This window comes from Rissa tridactyla, chromosome 6 (genome assembly GCF_028500815.1).
Source record: "Rissa tridactyla isolate bRisTri1 chromosome 6, bRisTri1.patW.cur.20221130, whole genome shotgun sequence".
NCBI classification, from domain to species: Eukaryota; Metazoa; Chordata; class Aves; order Charadriiformes; family Laridae; genus Rissa; species Rissa tridactyla.
The window spans coordinates 11,697,905-11,720,563 of NC_071471.1; the positions used below are offsets into that span (position 1 = coordinate 11,697,905).

General features: G+C 40.6%; 1 protein-coding gene across 18 annotated transcripts in view; it reads right to left on the reverse strand.

Annotated features, from left to right (window-relative positions):
• GIGYF2 (GRB10 interacting GYF protein 2) overlaps positions 1–22,659 on the reverse strand; it is a 77,316-nt gene that overhangs the window by 10,691 nt on the left and 43,966 nt on the right. For 5 of the 18 annotated variants that reach the window (XM_054206670.1, XM_054206657.1, XM_054206660.1 and 2 more), the window contains 13 exons: positions 16,551–16,730; positions 10,840–11,057; positions 10,589–10,751; positions 10,302–10,520; positions 9,592–9,782; positions 8,725–8,884; positions 6,602–6,768; positions 6,136–6,224; positions 5,002–5,109; positions 4,349–4,446; positions 3,753–3,853; positions 2,781–2,942; positions 833–934 (listed from right to left, as the gene is read on the reverse strand). In XM_054206670.1, coding sequence (XP_054062645.1) covers positions 833–934; positions 2,781–2,942; positions 3,753–3,853; positions 4,349–4,446; positions 5,002–5,109; positions 6,136–6,224; positions 6,602–6,768; positions 8,725–8,884; positions 9,592–9,782; positions 10,302–10,520; positions 10,589–10,751; positions 10,840–11,057; positions 16,551–16,730 — 1,958 coding nt within the window. Of the gene's footprint in view, positions 1–832; positions 935–2,780; positions 2,943–3,752; positions 3,854–4,348; positions 4,447–5,001; positions 5,110–6,135; positions 6,225–6,601; positions 6,769–8,724; positions 8,885–9,591; positions 9,783–10,301; positions 10,521–10,588; positions 10,752–10,839; positions 11,058–15,571; positions 15,800–16,550; positions 16,731–22,252; positions 22,348–22,659 lie in introns of those variants that run through there. The other 13 variants (XM_054206675.1, XM_054206662.1, XM_054206664.1 and 10 more) reach the window with 13 other exon arrangements.

Below are 22,659 nucleotides of genomic sequence, written 5' to 3' on the forward strand. Positions count from 1 at the left end.
TACCACTGTGAGGAAAAAATTCTGCAAGATTATGAAAAGCTGGGAACCACATGGCTGATGTAATTCTTTTTTCCTACTTTTCACAGCTATAGAAAAGGCTGTCTTAATATTTACTTTTGTATCTTCTTATTATTCAATGTTTTTGTTTGAGCATGTGACCAAAACCATTCAAAGCTCTCCAGCTTTCTGCCACTGACTTGTATGGGAAACAGACTCATTCCTTTGGCTCTTACTGCTCCCATATTCATGGCTCCCTGCTCCAAGAGAATCCAAATATTCATTAGCATCTTTTCTAATAATTGTTTTCCAGCACACGTATCTTGCTGTACAACCTATTTCAGATCTTAAAATATTTATAATCTTGCAGAAAATCCTTAAGTAGCAAGCCTCATTTCAGTAGACTCTGGATTCTTAAATAAACTATCAGAAAATTTTTTGTAGTTAGTAACACCTGCAACTCTGCTTGTCTATGTTTCTAGGGCTTAAAATCTTTTAGTTTTTTGATTCTCATCTTTGAACCAGGTATTTTAAAGAAAGCACTAAAGATACAATTCAGAGAAAACAATTATTAGCGAATTATTAAACCTCAAATTTTGTTCCTGAAAGTGAACAATCATTACAAATGAGGAAATATCAGATCAGAAACAAAAAAGAAATACAGGAGTTACACAAACTGGGCATTACTGTTTGCAATTCTACAGTGCAAGTAATTGATGAAAACTATGAACAGAACTGGATTCAACATTTGGTATGACATTTCATCCTACAGAATTGAATTTCTATTAGTTTTTTTTTTTATTTAGAATTCACCATCAACAGCATATTTACTAACCTTATATACTAGTCTTTTATGCAGTATTACATCAAAAGCCTTCCTGAAGTCCAGGCAGATTAAGTCTACTGCTTCACCCCTCTCAGCTCTCACTGTCATCTCCTCAAAAGAAGTTAATCAAATTTGTTAAGCATCATCTCCTCTGTATAAATCCATGCTAATAAATCAGTTCATCCCTGATTCTACAATGCCTTCCAGTACAAAAGTCAGATTCAAATATTAGACCAGTTTGTTGTTTTTTTAAATACAGAATACAATATTATTTTCTCTTTCCAGAGAAGTGCTTAAACTCTTTTGTTACCTTTTCAAGACATTATTGCTCAGAATTAAGCATTGTGGCAATTATTCCATTGGTAATGAACTAAGATACTTGCTGTTACCGCTTTTCGACCGCATTCTGCTTCCTCCTTGTAAGTAATTATTTCCCATGACATCTCAGAAAAGGGAGAATCATATTGTTTACTGTACAAATCCAAAGCGGACGAAACACTTTGGAATTTAATGGACATTTCTAAGTAGTTATACACAGTAGCAAAACTGTTAGTCTGAAAAGAAACAACCCAAGTCTATTTATTTGAAGCCACCATGGATGAAACACATTGAGTTACCAGGTGATCAGCTGAAAAATTAGTTATCATTAAAACAGATCTAAAGCAACTTAACTCAAAAGTTAAAACTTTTGAGCATATTATTGCTTTAGTGCTGCAGTAAAGCTTGAACTCGAGCATCAAAGGATGCTTTTCCACTGTATACCATAACGACTTGCTGTACACAGAGCACACGTATTAAACCAAGGAGCCATTCATTGACAGACTTGATTCTTAGAGATACCATGAAAGCTAACTACATATCACACTGTAGTTGATTAAAAGAGATGTTCAGTGACAAAACCCAAACGCTGAGTGAACGGAGGTCTGTGACTAACTTTCAAGTAAAACTAAAGACCCTAGAGGATTCCTCAGAAATGTCTGAGTCTTGAATCAGGAAATGCGCTTTACGACTGTCTACCTAGGCACATAGCAAATATTACAAAGGACAAAATTGTTCATTACTTCCACCTACTATTCATGTGCTACTTTACAGAGCGTTTATTGACTAACTCCTTGGCGAACAACCTCAATGCGCTCGCCCTTATCCTTCACACGCAGAGTAAAAACTAACTTACACTGCCTTTCCCTCCCATGACACTTAAGGATCAATTAATCTTTCTTCCATACAAAGTTCAGAAGTAAATGCTAGAAACGTCAAGCTAATAATGTCTCCGTTCTGTGTTCTTGTAAAATTAAGGACACACTACAACTCCTAGATTCATTCTCCTACTGCAACACAGATCACGTCATTCATTTTAACACATCTGTTTGTCCAAACTACCTCCCTTTCCCAAATATCAACTCAAGAAAATAAAGCTGACAGACTCTACGACATAACCCAGATAATCATTTATTCAAAAAAATTATATACTAAGTTAAAAAAAAAACACAGGGGAAAAGAGCTAAATGTTACATCCCTTTTTCCACTATAGCCCTCTACATTTTATTCACTTGAAACAGCTGCTCATGCTCCAGTCTGCTCCAGAACATACCCTTATCAAAACACTAGACTGCATAAATGGTGAATAAAGATTAAATATACAATAACTGGGCAACTAATCTTAGTGTCTAGTATTGACGCTAAGAAGTTGGGAGGGAATATTCCACATGGAATAAAGCCTCTCAGCTCACAAACAAGTACCTATCTTTAAGTGAACCATCAGAGCCCATTTCTCAGATTGCAATCTGGGCTCTTAAAATCAAGAGCAGAAAAATCATTTCATATACTCACATGAAAAATATTAGAACTGTCTTCATACACACCTACCAAAGATTAATTAGACCCCACAGGATTCTTAAAGTGAGTTTTTATAAAGTATTAAAATTAATTAGAGATGAACTACATTGAGGAAACTCACTTGCTTCCTGCGGGCCAGTTCTTCTTCTTCCCGTCGTTTCCTCTCATCTTCCTGCTGCCTCCTAAGTAGCTCTTCTTGTTGCCTCCGAAGCTCCTCCTGCCTTTTCCTCTCCTCTTCCTCTCGTTTGGCCCTCATTTCCACTTCTCTCCTCTCTTGCTCTAGCTACAATTCACATAAAACTATACTCAGATGCAGGTAACGTATTCCTACACCGTTTCTTAGGGCAACTCTGCTGAGATTACAGGAACAACATAACAGATGAAGCCTCTGACAGATGCTCTCCCTTAATTATAATTTTACCTATCAGCTGGCTGCCTACCGGGCTCAGACTGCTGAAATAGTCTAGAAAATTTCTGACAATTTCTGTTCTGTAACGAACACCAGTTCTCTAGTCAGACTTTCTACATCAGCTCCTTAAAATAACCTCTGACTTTAGAAGCTAGTAGCGAGTTGCTTTGCAGTCATCATAAAATAATCAGTTTCAGGAAGTGTACAGAATCATACAGGTTCAAACTTACACAAATTATTTAACACTAGAGTAAGTGTAAAACAAGCCTGACAAACAGGACTCTTGTAATTCCCCAAACCAATTCTGGTGAAAAGATGCAAGTATTAAGAGAACAGCTACCCGCTCCTGCTCAGGGTTTGGCATGACAGCTCCTGATGATCCCATTTTAAAACAGAGGTGGCTGGTGAAGAGTTTTTAATCACAAGCATAAAAAATATAACCCCTACTTCAGAGGTCGGTAGTACCTCCAAGAGCAATGGTTTCCAAACAGCAGTCCACAAGGATTTCATAACTGGTTTCTATAACCCATATTCTCTTTATGGTATTTTCCATGAAAACCTAATCAAAATTGCACAGAGCGGCCTGAAGATTGAAGAGCTAATAGTCTTCCATTAGCTCAAGACACACAGCTACATTGCAGAAAGAGCAATCCCAACTTCTTACAGTACAAAACAGTTTCTGACCTTTGCAGCTTTGGCCTTCTCGAGCTGCTGAAGTTGTTCTAGAGCTGGTCCCTGAGCTGCAGTATCAATGGGGAGATCCCAGACACTGCTTCCTTCCCAGACTAGATAGTGAAGAAAACAAACATTGACAAGCAAAAATAAGCACATCAACGAAAAACAACTGAAAGGGGAAAGTCTTGTGTACGCAGTTACTATATTTTATGAACTAAAAGCATGACAATACATTAGTCTTAGTCAGTAGAAGGCCACTTTATCTTCCTGTAGAACGAGGCTTGTCCATTACTGAAGCAAGGCTGGGTGTCCTACAAAATTCCACAGGCAAACCAGCTATTTAAACTGCTCCCATCAGAGCAGAACACCTTTATAATGTAACATTCAATCCCTCTGGATCAAGGCTTACTCCAACCATAGGAAAAATGGCCATATTCTTCACAGCTCTCAAATTTAAACTGCAAGACAAAGTAGCCTGAAGCAGTTAAACATACTGATACAGAAATAGTTTCCCCTAGCAACAAAAGGGAGCAATTGTCTCAAAGACGCTGGCTTTTAGTCCATGAACTTCTCTCAACGTATCTGACAGGTGCTAAGCATCTTACCTGTAGGCTGTGAAGCTGACTGAAGTTCCCATATTGAGCCAGTGTCCGGCACTGACACAGACCTTGTAACAGGTGGCATCATGTTCTGTTCAGATATTCTGCAATACCAACAGGAAGAGTCAACATGCCACTTCCAGGGAGAAGAGTGCTCTGAACTCGCATGAGATTCAGTAACTTGTAACACACTCCTTTCCTTCCACACCTCTATTTAAAACAAAAATATGATGTGGACAATACTACTTGTTTGCAGAGTTCTTGCTCATCCCATCCCTGCTGCCAAGTCAGGAGCTAAGGCAGATACTGCTACAGGCTTGCATTTGCTGCTTAGAGGCTAGTTTGAGGAACAAGCACCTAGTATTGTGGAACACAATTGGCAAAGTCTTTCTGTTACCAGCACAACACCTCTGTCCAAAAGGTACCATTTCAACCACAAGATTTTCCTCCTCGTTTTCATAAACATTCTCTGAAGTGAAGGCTACATACATAAGAAGCATTCGACATCCCGCAACTGTTTCATATCCATACAACCTTTAAAATATATAATGCTCAAACATCAGCAAACTTGAGTAGGGTGTACCACTGACAAGACTATCACTATATACACGTCAGAGCAGAGGAAGAATGGTATTCAGCTCAAGTCTGGGCTAACTCACCTCATCTTCAGGGCCTGGAACTGCTGCAAGAGAATAGCGAGCTGCTGCTGCTGCTGGGATGAGAGGGCGGCCTTTTGCTGCTGAGCCAGCACCTGTGCATATTGTTGTCTTCAAAAGAGAAGCAGAGAATCACTGGTATTTGTTCACTTGCTTACTTATATAATGCCCAAGTTGCAGAAGTTGCGTACTGATTCATTCTCCAGGACTAATGCCCACTGACCTACATAATGTACATGCTAAATACTAGAGGAAACCACAGGATGGGGCCTTGGAAAGAATAAAAATACAACAAATCGGCCCACATGAGCACAACCAAATTTCTCCTCACCCTTAACTATGTCAACTGGTTATTGCTGTCCAATGTTCCCCTTGTAAGCTGTGCGACACTACTTCCCTGTTTCTATAAGTTACATACAGATTGTTCCAATTAATTTGGCTATGATGACTGTCCACCTATACAGATCAATCTCTTCCTCAGTATGTCAAGGCATCCCCTAGGACAGGGGCAGGCTCTTGCCTCAACAAATCATGAGGTAACAATCAGTATCCAAAAATCATACTCATGGCACATGCTTTCAGGAACCCACAAACACACAGTCTATCTGATTGCTTATTTTCCTCCAAGCTCCTACAAAGGAAGTTGTCAGGAACTCGCCAGAACTGAACAACTGTCAACTTGGGCAAAAATGGATGACAAACTGCTTTCTCTAGCCGTTACCTTCCACTGATATTCAAAAAGCTGAGCAAGCAGGCCAAAAGTAAGTTCTGCCCTCTCCATCTCCAGTTTGAAAGACATGTAAGTCTTCCCCTGACTCCAAAACGCCTGAACTGCATTACAAGGACAGCTGGGATTCAGTTTGGCCATAACAGCTACCCATACAGTAGGTCTCACCGAAGCAGCTATGCATGACACCAAACCAGACTCTGAAAAGTGTGCCTGAGGTACCCACGCTCTGTCCTAATCCTGTAGGCTATCGAGCCTCTGGTGTCTGGGGACACAGACTATTGCTGCTGGAGGTGAAGCACTCCCAGCCCCAGCTGCCCAAGGAAACTGTGACAAGAAGCTGAACCCAGATGATTAAAAGGCAGAGCAGAACACAGGCACTGGAAGATCCCTGGGACTGGCAGTCTTACTGTATTAAAAGATGCTGATACTGAAGGTGCTGCATTTGGATCAGGGCCAGCTCTTGTTGTCTAGTCAGCCGCTCTTGGTCCAGCTCGCCCTGTGTTTAGAAATAAACGATTCTGTTTTAATAACAACACTAGTAGCATACTGCAAATGCAAGCAATGTAAAAGTTGGATTCTGAACTGAAACAACTAAAAAATACCGAGACAGAGATCAACATTTACAAACAATGCCTGTAGTATAGTGACTGTGAAATACACATCACAGGACCAAACCTTCCAGCGACAGACATGGCAAACCAAACATTTTTAAACTGAGTGCCTTTTCTCCTCTTAAAAAAAGGTAATTTAACAGAAGGTTCAACTTTGGTGCTTGGAGCACCTGGAACTCCAAGACAGAGCAGCTGAATCAAAAATAGTTCAATCTCCATTTGTTACAAGACTGTTTGAATACTGTAACTGTCACATAATTACCAGATGTGGAAGCGGTGCTGGACCTGGAGTGAAGGGAACCCTGCCCCACATTTTCATGATGTCTCCCAGCGGCTGGAAAGTCTCATCACAGGCTCTCTTGACCAACAGCGACATAGTGAAGTATCCGGCCTGGAACCACTCTGCCATCTCCTGATTGCTGAAAGGACCTGAAATAACACCAACCAATACACATGGGGGGAAGGGGAAGTAAGGCCAAGTTGAGTATACCGGAAACAAAGAGCATGGTACTCGTTAAAGGGAGGCAGTTCCTCGCGTTTCTGTCCATCTCATCCACTTGTCTGGACAGACAATACATTCAAGGCTGGAGCGTCAACGCACATATCTAGATCTCTGCAGTGACTACAGCATTCCCCCGGAGAGTCTTCTCTGAAAAGCGTGTGACTGCTTTCACCATGCGCTGGAGGGAGACGAGTCAGCTCCGAGACAAAAGCCAAGCAGCCACAGTGGTGTGGAGTTTGGCCCAGCTAATACACGTCCCGCCTTCCGGCAAAGTTCACTATCTCGGGCTCAGCATTGGGCTGACAACAGTTGCAACTCCCAGTTTGGACCTAAGCAGCATCCACGAGCTTACAGTGCTAAAAGCACCAGCTCTACTTTCCCCACATATATTGCACAGCTAATTTAACAATCTTACCCTGTTTCAACTCTTGCCTTCCAATCAGAGGAATTCATATCTTTTATAGAAGTTTTGCTTCTGGAACTTAGCAGATGAACACATTCACCTCTGAGCGCAAGATTACATTTTTTAAGGTAACGAGGAAACCAGTTTCTCTTCCCCCTACCCCAAAAAGTGACACTCCTCCTTCTCCCTCTTTTTCCTGAGAAAGATTTTGGTCACTGTCTCCAAAGGGGGATTCCTATATTAATTTCACATATCCAAATGGACACAGTCAATATAAAAAAAAAAATAGGTTTCTCAACAGAGTAAGAACTATGTAAATACAAGTTTTGCAAACATATCTTCTGAAAAGCAAGAATGTTCAGCAATTCTTGCCATCTCTGTAAAAGTATCTTTAGAAGGTAATTCCTCCCAGAGAACATGGAATCACAAGAGGTATCCCAGAAAAAAATACATGGGAGTGTTTACTTTTGGAGGTCACATTCAAGGAAGCACTTTACTCCAGTGAAATGCTATCGGATCGTCACTGAGCAATAAAGACCCAGCAACAACTAACATCCAGTTTGAAGCACACTGAGCGCATAAAATCCACTTTATGGTTAGCATCCTTCAAACTTAAAGGGGCAAGAAGAAAACCCTAAAAATACGTAATACCTGCAGAGAAAAGACTGGCATAGATCCCACGAATAACCCCCCCACAGATCCTATCTAGAGTTGATAGCCGTTCACACTAAACAGCATTAGCAAAGTACAGCAAGTAAAGAACTCACTGCTTAATTGCATTTTTGGGAGGCAGCTATGCAGCTGCTAAAACACAGCCCTGAGACCTCGAAAAGAAAAGCACCTTCTGAAAGCAAAGATGCAAGTACCTATTCCAAAGGCCTGTTCCAACTTCCGTAAGAAAACCCAAACAAATAAGGTATTTCTTAAGTGAAAACTGCAAGCATGAAACAGTTCATATTGTATGAACTTATAATGCACCGGCTGCAAGTGCCATTTGAACTGAGATTATGCGTAAGCACTGGCTTGGGAAAACTGGCTTTCTCTTTGCTCTAGATTCTAAACAAATGACCCTCCCCTGAATACTCAGTATCTTCAGGCCGAGACTAGAAAACCGATTTCAATGTTTCTCATGCATTCTTCAACAAGCTACTAAATGGTCACATTCTTCTTTTGTTTCCACTGTTGTCTGGAAATCTGAGTAACTACTGGCATGAAAAACAGGTTTTAGTCTAACCTCAATTTGCAGAAACACGAAGTGATGACAAAGCTTAGCCATGATAAAGTCTAATCCTGGACATTAGACATGCTGAGCTGGTGGGGGCAGTGATGAGTAGAAGATCTATTTTCAAAACTTAATTCTAGAATGATAAATTCCCTGTGTTGCTTTTGTAAAAACAAGCATCGGTATCTGTTGGCAGTAATCTTGTGAATAATTTTGTTCTGTGAAACAAAAGAGGAAGCGTAAAGGGCACAGACCTACCCTGAATTTCTCCTTGTGGATCTTTGTAGTACCATTTCTGCATGGCTTCATGGAATAATGGCATAGAGGAACCCTTTGCTCTGTGCTCTTGAATTTTTGCTGCTAGTCTTTCATCATCAAGGGCACTGTCCTGCAGGTATGCCACCATTTTCTCCGCTTGCTGCAGGAGACATCAAAACCAGCAAGGAATACAGGAGTTAGATGTGTGCTTACAGATTTGAAAGTGAGTGCACCAAATACAACCACCTTCTACTACGCAGTGCTTAAGAGTGTACAGGGAATTACAGGCAACTCCAGGACTAGCATAGCTGCACCACCAACCCTGAGCTCAGCCCATCACCTTGTCAGAATCACGAATAAGCACAGTTCACCTGCCTACGTAAAGCTTTAAAACTACTTGCCAAGAGGGTCCCAGGCAGTACCATGGTGAAAAATACAACAGGTACGGGAGCGCTAGCCTGAAAAGTGCTCTATATCCCAGCTGTTACTGAACATTCACGAACTCAGTCTGCACTTTGTTTACGTATGTTGGGGTTTTTTTTGCTTTGTTTGTTGTGTTTAAACATATTGGGCACACTGTTTTATGATTCCTCAAGGCAAATGGCAAGGCTACTTGACAGCGGTCATAAGCAATAGGATCTGTAGCTCTTTAACACTGGGTATAGTACCCTTATTCAGAAAAATACTACGGGGACTTGCATTATTCTCCAGAAAAATCATGGAGGGAAGAAAAGCAGTTTTCAATATAGATTGTGGAGTGTAAAGTTTCAGCTGCATTTCTGGTTTTGTGGGCTTCAAATATTTTTTGCATTCCGCATTCCTCCAGTCTCACCATTGTCAACAACAAAGGAATTTGAGAAATTTTACCTGCTCTAGGTGCTTGAGGCCCTCTTCATCATCTGGGTCAGTGGGAATGTTGCCCATGCCTGGAGCAGCTGTGACAGGTGTCTGAACTGGCCGCAGAGCAGGATTTGAATTGGAAACAGGAGGAGAAAGATGGGCAGGAGAAGCTGTGTCTGCAGAAATCTGTGGCAAAGGTTGAGCAACAGAAGCCAAATCTACAGAAAAATGTTAAAATTAGTTATCTTTAACATGAAAATAAATGAAAATTACTTTTAAGAACTTCACCGTAGAAAACATTCAACAGCTCAAAATTAGCAGCAAAGCAAAAGTAATTTCAGATCTTCTGTATGTATGACTGCACATTGGTACTGTTTACGGCACAGGCACCCAACTGAACTTCAAGGGACAAACAGTTTAGTTCTAACAGTGCAGAACTCAGCACACTTCAGCGTATCCCGTTCCCTGGCCATACACATTCTTCCAGACCGAACAGCTCTACCACAATGAGACACCTCCACAACTAGCTCATGTTTCTCTAAACTGCGTTGCAATGTGAAGTACCAGTGAACTGCAAGCATTTGAGACAGCATATCCAACAAATCTTGTATTTATAAGACCAGCTGGTGAATTCCAGCTTTTCATCACCATAATCCAGTCCTCGCCTCTTAAAAGAGACCAAGACTAATCACAATGAGTAATGGAAACTTACTAAATTTATCTATCAAGTTTATTACCTTCCCCTCTGTTGGACATTTTGGCTGGCGGTGTATTCTCTGTTCGATTCTCCTTATCTTCTGTTTTTTCTGTTCTTTCTGGCACAGACTCTTCCTTCCTTTCAAAAAGGCTCGTCTGCAGCGGGTCTGGAGGCTGGGATTTTGGTGGTGTATCTGACCTGGCAGCCGGTGAAGATGTTTGGACTGCTTCTTCCACTGCTTCTGTAACATTGCATGGTTCTACGTAACTGAATTAACGTAAATTCCACACTGCAGCACAGAACAGATGCATGAGAACTCCCCCTTACCTGCCGCTACTCTATCTGTTTTCTCCCCCTCTTTCTTGGTGGTCTTTTCATGATCTTTGGCTTCTTCATTGTGGCTCCCTTCAGAGTCGGATCTTTCTTCCCCTTCCTCCACAGGTCGGAAGTCCATCTCCTGTTCCTCAGGGATTGGCTCCTTCTGCACCTTCTACAAAGTCAACATAATCATCCATAATCCACCCGACGTAACAGGACATTTGCTCAAAGCGAACAAAGGGCCCAAGACAGCTTTTCACCTTTAAAGAGAGAAACGCTCCAGAGGAGTCAAATGTTCCCATTTCTTCTTCCGCATCTTCTAAGCACCACTCAGGAAGACTGTCTCTGTCATCATCCATGCTGCCACTCCCACATCGTACTCGTCGATAACCCCGTTCATCATCTCGTTCCCGGAAATCAAATTCAAACCTCCGCCGTCGCTCCATGTGTTCTCGCCAGCCTGCAGAACGAGGGCCGTCTAAGGCGGGGGGAAAGTAACTTTACAAGACAGTCCCGGGGGTAGTAGCTTACTTGGAAGGGTGAAGGGATGAGACAGTGACAGAAATTCAGAAATCCCCTACAGGGTACAGTCCGCCTATGAACAACAGGCATCTTAAAGGACAAGGGAAAAGAAAAGGAGTATCTTACCATTAAGCGGGAGATTCAAATATTTGCCACTGTATATCCCCACATCATAAATTGTATTATGAGCATTTAAAAAAAACACCTAAGGCTAAGAAAGCTGGGCTACATAATCTAAAACACACTAGAGCATCAAAATAAGGCAAGCAACATTAGACGCTGATTGAAATTACTAGCCGTCACTGACTTGAATCTTTACTGGTGTCTTTATATAAGATTTTATATTTTCTTTTAGGCAATCTGCAAAATTTACATCCTGAACAAACCACCTCTGCCTTTTCCCTCGGAGGAAAGGGCTCAGAGACCATTTTGTGCATGTCCATGGAAAACGGACTGATGGCTGTTCAAATACCTTTGACAGGACTGTTAAGTCTCTTGAATGGTAATTTTTTACCCATGGAATACCAAAACTTGGAATGATAATAAGGAAAGAGGGAAAACTTTCCCAAGTCAAGCAAAAATTTTATTTTACTTTTCGTTCTAAGGACATCTTCATTCAACCAAGCTTAAAATCCTCTGACTGCAATAATGCTATTTAAACTGTAAAGAACTTGCTGCTAAGGAAAACAAATTGGGAGTGAAAGGATTGTAATCAGCTTTCCAGCCAAGAGAAGCTGTCTTTACCAAAAAGGTGCAAAGCAATCCAAATATTAGTGCTTTTAGTGGTGGCTGTGCTCTTTCCTAGAGAAAAAAAAAAAAAAAATTCTTTTTTTTTGGGTCTCAGAATTTGTGCAATCAGTGCAGTCTCAATGCTTATCAAATGGCTACCAAGAAAATCACAATAAAGAAGCGAAACATTGTCCTCTGTTCCATTTGCTTCATACAGATGAGGAATGTTTCCGCATCAACCCTAATACCTTAAGTATTAATATTAACCATGCAAAAATCCACCTTTGTTTCACAAATACAGGAAGTGTAAAACAAAACTCCTAGAAACACTATGAACTTTAAGATTATTACAAGATGATCTTTAAGGTCCCTTCCGACCCAAACCATTCTATGATTATATTTTATCAAGGAAACACAAAAGGTTAGACTTTAACAAGGCCTTCGCTATACCACATGTGCTTATTTGCAAATAAACCTGGCAATGCCCTATCATCCAAACAAATTAATATCTCTGCCTGTTTGCTAACCTGGAGCTCACAAAGATTCAAGCATCTCTTCTTCAGCTCTCTTTTGTACAGAGGAGGAAACCTGTGTATTCAGAACCTTCCGTGCAGCCGTAAATGGCCCATCTCAAGACTGTGCACTGAGAAGATGCTCGATTATTTTTACACAGCTCCCGTGCCTACACCAGCAGCACGGGATCTCCACAGTGGGACTCAGAAACATGGCTTTTGAAGGTGAATTCTAAGCACTTTCTTACTTCCAGGTATCTTCAAAATTCAAATTAAGATTTTTGTTTACCATGTAGTCTGCTTGCAAAGATTTAGTCACACAACCTCCTTTTATATCCCACCCATTTCCAGAGCTAGTTGGACAGGCAAAAAGAAGAGGTAAGTGGAGCAGACACATGCCCTTGTTTCTTAGTAACAACAAAAGATTATAAAAGCCCCGTTAGAATACAGTAAGCAACTCAGGTGCGAAGTACAGGGCTGTCAAGCTTTAAAGCAAGCCAAAGTAAAGGTAAATCTTAAATTCTTACCTAAAGTTTTTTTAACCACAGCTAGGACAAAAACATGGCTTTAAATTCAGTCCTGTAGTATCTTTAGGCATCGGTTAGAGGATCGAGATTCCAAGTTTAAAAGAAATAATTTTAAGCTAAATTTACCGCTTGCAATTTATAGTGACATTATAGGTGAAAGAAAGGAATACTGCTTCACGAAATCCAAGTACACTTTAGTCTCGATTATTAATAGCTATTTATCTCTTAAAAGTTATATTCTCTATTTCAGTAAAGAAACTTCTAATGTATACTAAAACAATACTAAATACTAAACCAAATGATACTAAATATTAAAAAAAAGACAAAGGAATAATACACATTATACTTTTTTGGTATATATTGTACACGACCCTCATTTTTATTTTGCTCAATTTTAGAGCAAGATATACTTAAGCTGCTTTAAGATATTCAAGAAACCCAAAGCACAATGACCAAAAAAAAAAAGTCTACTTGATTCGTAGCAGTTGCTTCTGAAAACAGAGTGAACCAAGATGAATTTAAAAACCTTTTCAAAAAAGCAGCAACCAAGAAAATCCTTCATAGAGCAGGTGAAGCAAAGACAAAAAAAAATCATATCAAAGAGAAACTTTAGGCAAGCAGAGAAGGTAAGCAGCCATTAAACCATTAAAAAAGATGGCTTAAAATTAAAAAAAAAATAAAAATCAAGAGAACTTTGAAGCAGCCAGTGAATTTAAAGATATGGTCACATTCTTCATACAGGTAGTTCAACCCAGTCTAAAGATCCTATTACTTAAGGATGACTTGGTAACAAAAAAACAAAACCAAAAACATCTGTACATCATTCACTAGTTTGGGGACCAAAAAAGGTTTGTGTACGTATCAGAGAATGGACTCGCTTTGCAAATGTAAGGGGCAATCATTATATGAATGCAAGAACTGGCACAACAGAAAGAAGGGGCTTCTTAGGTAAGCAGCCATTAAACCATGAAAAAAGATGGCTTAAAAAAAATTAAAAAAAAATAAAAATCAAGAGAACTTTGAAGCAGCCAGTGAATTTAAAGATATGGTCACATTCTTCTTACAGGTAGTTCAACCCAGTCTAAAGATCCTATTTCGCATCTACAGTAGGAGCGGTACTGCATTTACCCAGAACAACTTTTCCATTGTATAAGCCAAGAAAGATGCCTCTGCATCAGACTTCAAGTCCTAGTGCACGGACAGTAGTAGAAAAAGTAGAAAACCCTATAAACTCTGACTGGAAAAGCCTGCTGATAGAATCCCGATTTTGCATGCTGCAAAACCAGACAAGTTTACATCCTTCTGAATTAAGCAGTAGAAGGAAAAACGCGTTAGGGTCATCTATTTTACGGAGAAGCCTGATGGACTTGCTTCTTCACTTTACCACCAGTATTCAGAAAAGCCCTCACCTCCTATGAGGCACAGCCATGTGAGAGTACAGTTTAAAATGCAGCATGGACACATGACAGATCCCTTCAGCTACGTCAAGGGAGTTAACTTTAGCTACAATAAAACAGACCACAGAATCTGGGAAGCTATACTTAGGGGCACAAGACCATTGACCATTTCAGTAGCCGCAGTCCATCCTCTTCATCCCTGGTGCCCATTAAAAAGCATAAAATGAGCAGATTTAGGTCAGCCATCCTGCAGTAAGCACAGCTGAAGGAGCATGAGGAACTGAAAAGCTATAAAAAACAATGGTCTGCGGGAATCGCAGTAGTCTCTGCTTAACAACAGAAGATGCTAAACTCAAGCCTGACAACTGCTACATTCTTCTAAACTGCTCTCACCCAAAAGAAAAAAAGCAAGCAGCACACGAGCTAGTAGGGAGCACGCAGAGCCAACTCAAAGGAAGGTCCGGCTAAACAAATGACGACAGTACTCTGAAGACATTTCTCTATTTTTAGCAGGACACATGATTAGTACTATTACCTAACAGCAGAATAAGTACAAAGAAGCAGCGTAAGCCATGCTGATTTGAGTTAAACTCATTGCTTAAAGCAAGAATGTGATTTACACTGTTTTGATGGTCCTGTGGCTACTACTAACAGGAGAATTCCAATGCAGCTCTGACCAAAGCTGATGGACTAGCACACTATAGCTGTCAATTCAGTCTTTCTCCAAACTAGCTACTTCTCTGCAGATTCACAGAATTCTTAGAACAGGCTTTTTATTATATCTGTTAAAACTAACTTGTAAGTGAAGTTAGTTGTCTACTACAGCAAAAATTCAAATAAGCAGTAATATTTCCTATCATGGAAATAAGAAGAATTTTTCAAAACCTTCCTCAGGACACCTTCCAAATAAGTTCAAGACATGAATGAACTTCTGAACTTTGAGGTCTATGCTTCCTTTTAAGCTAAAGCATGCAGGCTTGTACTTGCAAAACACTCCACTCCTGAGTATCATGCCCCATCTGACCATCATGAGGTACTATCATAGCCGAGCTGATGTCATCTGAACTGTATTACAAAGCAGCAGTGTCTAATGAATGGTCATGACTAAACACTGGGGAAAATAAAATTACATTCTTCAAAATTTGCCCCTTAGCCCTGCTCTAAATAGAAAACATCTGATAGTAAGCCTAGCTTCCGTCTCACTGCTAAAGTTTAGTACAAGCTAACAGCTGTTTGAGGGCAGAGAAATACACAGCTGTTAGGAGGTTAGGAGGAGGGTTAGGAACAGAGGTTATGGTTGCTCACCACCATTACAGCACTGAAAGTCCTTTGGGATGTTGAAAAGAGTGCCGAACCCATCGTAAGAGCAAGAGGGACTTTTCTTCAATTAAAAAAAGCTGTCACTTCAGCCCCCAAAATGTCCCATACTTCCTTTGCTTCCCTATGAAGATGTAACAGTAGAAGAACCACAATCCTCTCTTGGCTCCCCAGAAGCCTTCCGCAGCCAAAAGATACCCAAAACCAAGATCCCACAGCAGGTATGACTGCCTAGATCTTTTCCAATTAGAAGGAAAAAAAAGTTATATACATATATATCTCTATATATGTTTCATCCATACTACTCAAATAGCAAGCTCTGCTTTGTATTTCTGCTGCGGCTCTGGCAATGCAATGCCGGAAGGCAAGTGAAGGAGATTGAGTTTGTCAGGCCAGGAAAGGGCAGAGTGACACCAAACAGATGCCTGAAATTTAGTGAGACAAGACATCCTGGAGCTAACTACAAGATGCATAGAGCAAGGTATTTTGAGATTTTCCAAGGATGCCTCTTGGCATTGCAAACACATTTGGAAAACTAGGAAGAGGCACACAATCTGAATGGTTTGGTGTCAGCACAACTGCGCGGCCTTAGATATGCTACCTGATGTGGGTAACTGCGTTCCTCTCTGCATCACAGACAGAGTACTATTAAAAAAAAACAACCCTTGATTTTACCAGGCACACACACACCTGGAGCACAACACAAACAGAAGCACAGACCCGAAACATACTGTTCACTGAAATATGTCAGGGTATTGAAGGCATTAAAAAGAAAACCAGAGGCACAAATCTTTGAACTAATCAATTTGTGACCAAGAACCCCACGTATGCCAAAACAGCATCTGAAGACCAAAACTGCATGAACCTTACCTATTTTTGTCCCAAACTTTACGCCACCTCCCCTTCCCCTGCTTTCCCCAAGCCCTTTCCCTATAAGCATGGCTGCATTTTTCTGCAGATCTCTCACCTGGACTGTGAGGACGCCACCTCTCACCATCCCTCCGTGACCCAGCCAGTCGCCAGCCTCCATCATCATCTTCCCCATTTTGTTCCTCCCTGAAGATACGCCAATTCTCGCTCTCAGAGCGTATAAACTCATGCTTCCTCCCCGTTGTTGCTGTCCCACCTTCTTCAAAGTTTGGTCTCACTGCAAAGAAAACACATGCCCGTGAACATGCATCCCATCTTTAGGAACCTGGAAACAAAAGGGTTGAAATCTGGCTCCCTTAGAGGCAAAAACACACCAGAGGTAAGTGGTGACAGGAACCTAGGAGAAGAACGGAAGTTCATGGAAGGAAACATATGACAGACAGATTTAGGAAATCCCTCCACGTCCCTATGTGCCTTGAGATGGAAAGAAGTGAGGGGGGCAAAAAACAAAACCAGAAGAAAGCAAAGCGTACAAGAAATCATGACATGGATAGGAAAGACAGAAGAGGAAAAGCTGACAGTTTAAGAGGCACAGGGAAGCATAAAAAGGAAAGAAGCCAAAGCGTACAGAGAGAAAGAATAAACTGCTGTAGCGTGAAAAGTCTCATGTTAAAGGAAAATGGGAATACAAGAAGTGATAAACATTACACATTTTACATAAACCTATTTGCTACTTCTGTAATAAAAAGAATATGAGATCTATATATTTAATCCAATAGGATGTACAGCATTTCTTGCAGTGTTTTAGGAAAGACTGAAATACAAAGTAGGATTAAACAAGAAAAACGCAGTAGTGTCAACATCGCCCTGTGAATCCATCTTCTGGAGAGCCAAGGCCAGCACATCAAGTGTTAGAAGCAACTATGCTTGATCTCAAGGATGAGTCTACCAGAAGTTTAGGAGAAACTAGTAAGTATGTAAAATCCTCAAGTACTTAATGAAGAGCAACACGGTCACAAATATTTTTTATAAAAAGAATCCACATTATACACCAGTAACTCAGGTTAGACACACACGCTGCTTTGCCTATCGACTCATCCTGAGAAGGACACACCACCACAGGCACTACTAGCATCAGGACTTCAGGACTGGGTGTTTTCTTTAAATAAGTTCAGCTGCATAGCACCAGAATTCACACAGGAACCATGGTGATGCCACTTCTTCACTGATACTATTAACCCACAGTAAGCTGAAATCATGTGGTTATCTATAAAAAAAAAAAAAAGAGTATTCAAGTACTAAAGAAAGGTATACTTAATTTTCCTTCTTAGAGTCTGAAAATACAAAAATATAAGATGATATTTGGTGAAGATTGTATAGTATGCATGCTTGCTTAGACAGGAAAAACAAAAGAAAGCTTGACTATACACTAAGATTCCTGGGGCGGAAAGGGACATTTTTAAGAATTTCATTTAGGGCAGATTAGGAGATTGCATTCCCTTTTCTTCATGTCATGCAGCTTTTTCAGTTAATGAAAAAATGAGGAAACAGTATGTGGAGCTCTAGGGCATATCAAACCTCCGTTTAGAACTCAGAAATTCTTCCTACATAGAGATATTGCACTCTGGAGACAGGAAACACACTGTCTTTGGACTTTGCATATGTCTTGGAGAATAACCAACATCCCTACTCCACCACCACAAAACACTGGAGGAAAAAAAAAAAGACCACCTTTTTCTTTCTCCAGCTCAAGATTTACCACAGTATATTGTTTCAGGGATGGACTATAATGAGAAAATACAGGTGGAATCCAGAGTACAAAATTCAAGATGTTTCCAGTTTCCCATGCTCCAGGTTCATATGAAAACCTTTTACCACTGTGACAGGAACAAGTTTCTCCAAGAATTTTCCAAACAGAGGGACTGTTGACCTGTCAAGTAGACAGGAGTGGCAAGAAACACCACAATGTGAGACGCAAGAGTTCTTCTACCCTGATGGCTACTTGCGTGACTACAAGCAACTACTTGAGGACCTCAGAAAGGTAACTGGATGCCTTCCTCTTACGTTGTTTCTATAATAAAGAGCTAAAGCATATTGGCTAATTTAAAGTCCATCAATCAGTATCAACAGGCAAATCTCAGCTATGAAGCCTAATATAACCCAGGTACGCATTTACTTCATTAAAGGGACATCTGGCTAAAGACCACTTCTGCATTTGCTGGGCCTTGAGAACAAAAAAATGTATTTATAACAGCGTATTTTCAGGAAGTCTCTGGTGATACTGGGTCCGAATTGCTGGAGACATTCAACTCCCCTTATTTGATAGGTGTAATGTTGGCAAATTTGCTTATCTGGAATGGATAAATCTTTGCAGATGAAGGTCAACAACATTCTGTTTTCCCACGCGTCACAGAAAATAGAGGAAGACAACAAGTTAGATGGAAAATCTAAGTCTGGGAAATACAGATTGTTTTGGGGTTTTTTTTTAATTTAGGCCTCTGAAAAACATTATGTAGAAGAACATAACAGAAAGTGCAGCGAAGCTTCTCAGTATCGCCCCTGGGATGGGCTTCGCATCGTAGAAAACTAGGCAAGAGGGCTACAGAGACAGTGGCCCAGGACAGAGCTGCAATCCAACAGACCAGATGAACCTAAGACCCAGACGATAAGGAATAGGCTTCACTTTTTCTAAACTTCTAAAATGCTACAAGAAAGAAGAAAAAATTAATTTTTTTATTCTGCAGCACAGGACGCTCATTTTTCCTCCCTAAAATAGTTACTGACAGAAAAAAAGTTACTCAATTTTCTATTTTGAGACTAGAAAAATATTCTTTTTAGAGATGTATGTATTCTTTTCATCAAAATTCACAGCTATTAGCTGACACTCCTTCAGTAACATTAATTCGAGAGATTTTTAGACTCTACCAATTAAGGAAAAAAAAAGTTATTTCTTTCCATTGCTATTAAGTTCAGCTAAGATTCTGGAGGCCGATCTTTTAACACTGGCAAGCTATCAGGCTTGGTTCTGCTTTCCAAAAACATTTGGAAAAGAAAAGTTACCTAAAGAATATCGCAAAGTCTGCTTTGCCACTGAATATCCATATGTTCTTAGCCCCTCTGCAGATATATACATGCTATAGGCATACCCAAGGCAACTCAGGTTTTCTTTCTGCGTCAGACAGCTGCTTTTGCTCCTAAGAACTGAACAACTAAAGCTGGGGTTTGTATTCTGAACTTGCAGAAAAGACATCCCCATTTGCTGCCGTGGGGTTTAAAAACACATGTCTCTACAGAGGTGACAAAACATCAAATGCTGTTTGCCAAGATCAGACACAAGGGGGATCCTGCCTCTCCTCTGATTTTAAGTTCTACATCATTAGAAAGCTAAGAAACACGAAAAGAATTGGTTATAAGGGGTCCATATTATATTCACCTGACAATGGTATCACCTGTGATTCTGAAGCCTTTCTAGACACAGCTGCACTCCAGTGTGTCACATCAGGTGGCCACACTTCAGTGGAACTGAGAGAGAAAATGCATATTTAAGGTTTCTGGTACTAGAATATCATAGCAAGCAATATTCAAAGACAGTAAGGTATGTGTCAAAAGAGATAGGGCGTTTGATAATCCTGAACATTAGACAGACCAGCCAAGAAACTAGTTCTGTTCAACTACAAACTGGTCACAGGTTAAGGATCATAAAAGTCGAGCCACCCAAGTGACAGAAAGACCATGACAAAACTGTATATACAGGAACATTCCTAAAGCTTACATCTAAATTCACGACTTCCAAAGTCCTAGTGTATTGTCTCTGCAAACTGTTCCTAGATTTGAGAACACTCATTTCAGCTGAAATGACTCAGGTCAGCGAGTCAGTATTTGGCAATGTTTTAAGGATGAAAAAAACCCACTAGAACACAATCTATGGTTTTGCCTTGGACTAATTGACTGGACTTCCTGAAGAGATGGAGCAGTAAAAGGGCACCTCTGTTCAAGTCTGTCACAAAGCCAGCAATGGTGTTTACAGAAAACTTCAGATAGAGCCTAGCAGTATCCAGCCAAAAAAGCCTACAGCTGTGCAACACTGGGCTGAAGGGGGACTAACCACAAGAACAAGACTGGGATTCTGGGACATAGGCCCCTGGCAACACATTTATGAAGACGACTTACTAACAAAATGGCAAATAACTTCTGTTCTCCATGCTGTTAGTCCATTTCCTATGACATGCTCGCTGTTTGGAGAGAATAAGCAGGAAAGCCATGATTGACAGCAATACTGTTTCCTCTAAAGAGGGGAAAACCTAGGAGAGTCTGTTAAGTGCTTTGACTCGTTCTCTTTCCGCTGCACGCTACACACTTCCTCAAAAGGAGGATAAAAAAGAAAAACCTCTGCAGCTAGTGTTTTTAAAGGGATTCAAATAACTTTGATGTGTAATTTTGTAGCTCATTTTACAGAAGAATAAAACAAATGGCCTTAAGACAATGTTTCTAAAGACAGACTATCTTCTCATGAGGACAGTACCTGCCCTGCTAGGGACACTGCAGGAATACACACACAGTGAAGTGACTCACTTAGAACCAAAGTGACAGAAATCAGAAGTTCTGATGCGCATTTCTAGCCTGACGTTTTCTCTCTCTCCATAAAAATCTCAAGCTCAAGGGTAGGTCTCCAACACATACTACTCAAATATCACTCCATATTTTCTCATTAAATTGACCATTATCTCATACTCACTGCTGTGAGTATGGGTGAACCAGTAAATCCAAAGGAATTAAGGAGAGAGTTTAATTCCATAACAACACCTGCAATCACATACTGTAGCTGTTTCATCTGCTGTACAATTGTGTTAGATTTTTCAATCCATTCACTTGAAACAGATTAGAAAACATGTGACCAGGCACCGTACACTTCCTACAGCACAAAATATGGTTTGTAAGAAAATACTGCTTGGAAAAAAAAAATAATAAAATTCCTACTTGTGAATAGAAGAGGTTGTCTGTAGTGGAAGCACAACTTTGCTGCAGTATAGAGGGAAGGGTGAAGGACAAGTCACACTGGCCTACAGGCTTGCCACAGTGGTGGGAGTCCCCTTGCACTGCATTATTTGCCCTGGTTCTGAAGGTCACACTAGGCCTATCACAGTTTTCAGTGCTGTGCCTGAACATGTATTAAAACGTTCCATGCTAATGAAGCAAAGAATTAATGTTTTGCAATTTAGGGTTGGGAGGACGGTTAAAGAAGAAAAAAAAAAAGGGAGGATTTTGTTTCCTAAGCAGGAAAGTCTACATTAATAATTTTCCCAGCAGGCCTTCAGTAGTTTTCCTGCAAACAACCACAGCCTTTGTTTCTCAGATCCTCTTACATCTGACGTTCGATCAAAGCCCTCACATCAGCAGCTCACCAAGGGGAAAAAAAAAAAGTGCGAAATACTACTACATTACAAAGCTGTCACACTACAACGCTGTCCTCAGAGTTCGGTTTAGCAGTGCAGCATGCTGATCACTCCGTGCGGTCATTCAGCTAAGACATCTTCCCTAAATAACTCTTCTCATTTGATAAGCGAGAGAGCAGCTTAAGTGAAAGCGGTTTCATTTAATGTATGGAATGAGCAACCCACGTAATCTGCATTGTTTCATTCCTAGGCTTTAGCAAAATCCTGTGACTAATTTGGTGTTTTCACAAAGGAGCACTTGTGGAGATGGAAGAGAAGTGGCCAGATCTACATCTTCTGACCAGCATTAAGCTTCAGTTCAGCAACCCTCCAGAGACCACAGGCTGTACCATTAGCTGCAGCCCACCTTTCTGTTGACACCACCACTCGGGAGCTCAGGACCTAATGAGAAGAGGTGACACTGGACAAGCAGCAGCGAGACGCAAGAGTTTCCCTTTTCACCTAAACAAACAGCAGTTGACAGTGGTTAGGGAGAAAGTATCAGAGAACAGCGTGTGTTTTTCAGCAGCGATACAGGAACATTGTTCATTCAGCTATTCCAGGGCAATTTTGGCCTTTTCAACTTTCACATCAAACTTTAAGATTATACAAATCTAAAAAATGATCTTTATTAAGGAGGTGAGGGGGAATGCACCCCTTCTCCATGTAAGTGTTGGAGGATTTCTCCTTGTCTGCTAAGGGCTTGTGTTGGGTAAAGAAATGCTCCTAACAAACCAGCATTCTTTTCCACATGATCAGAGCTAACCAGCCCCC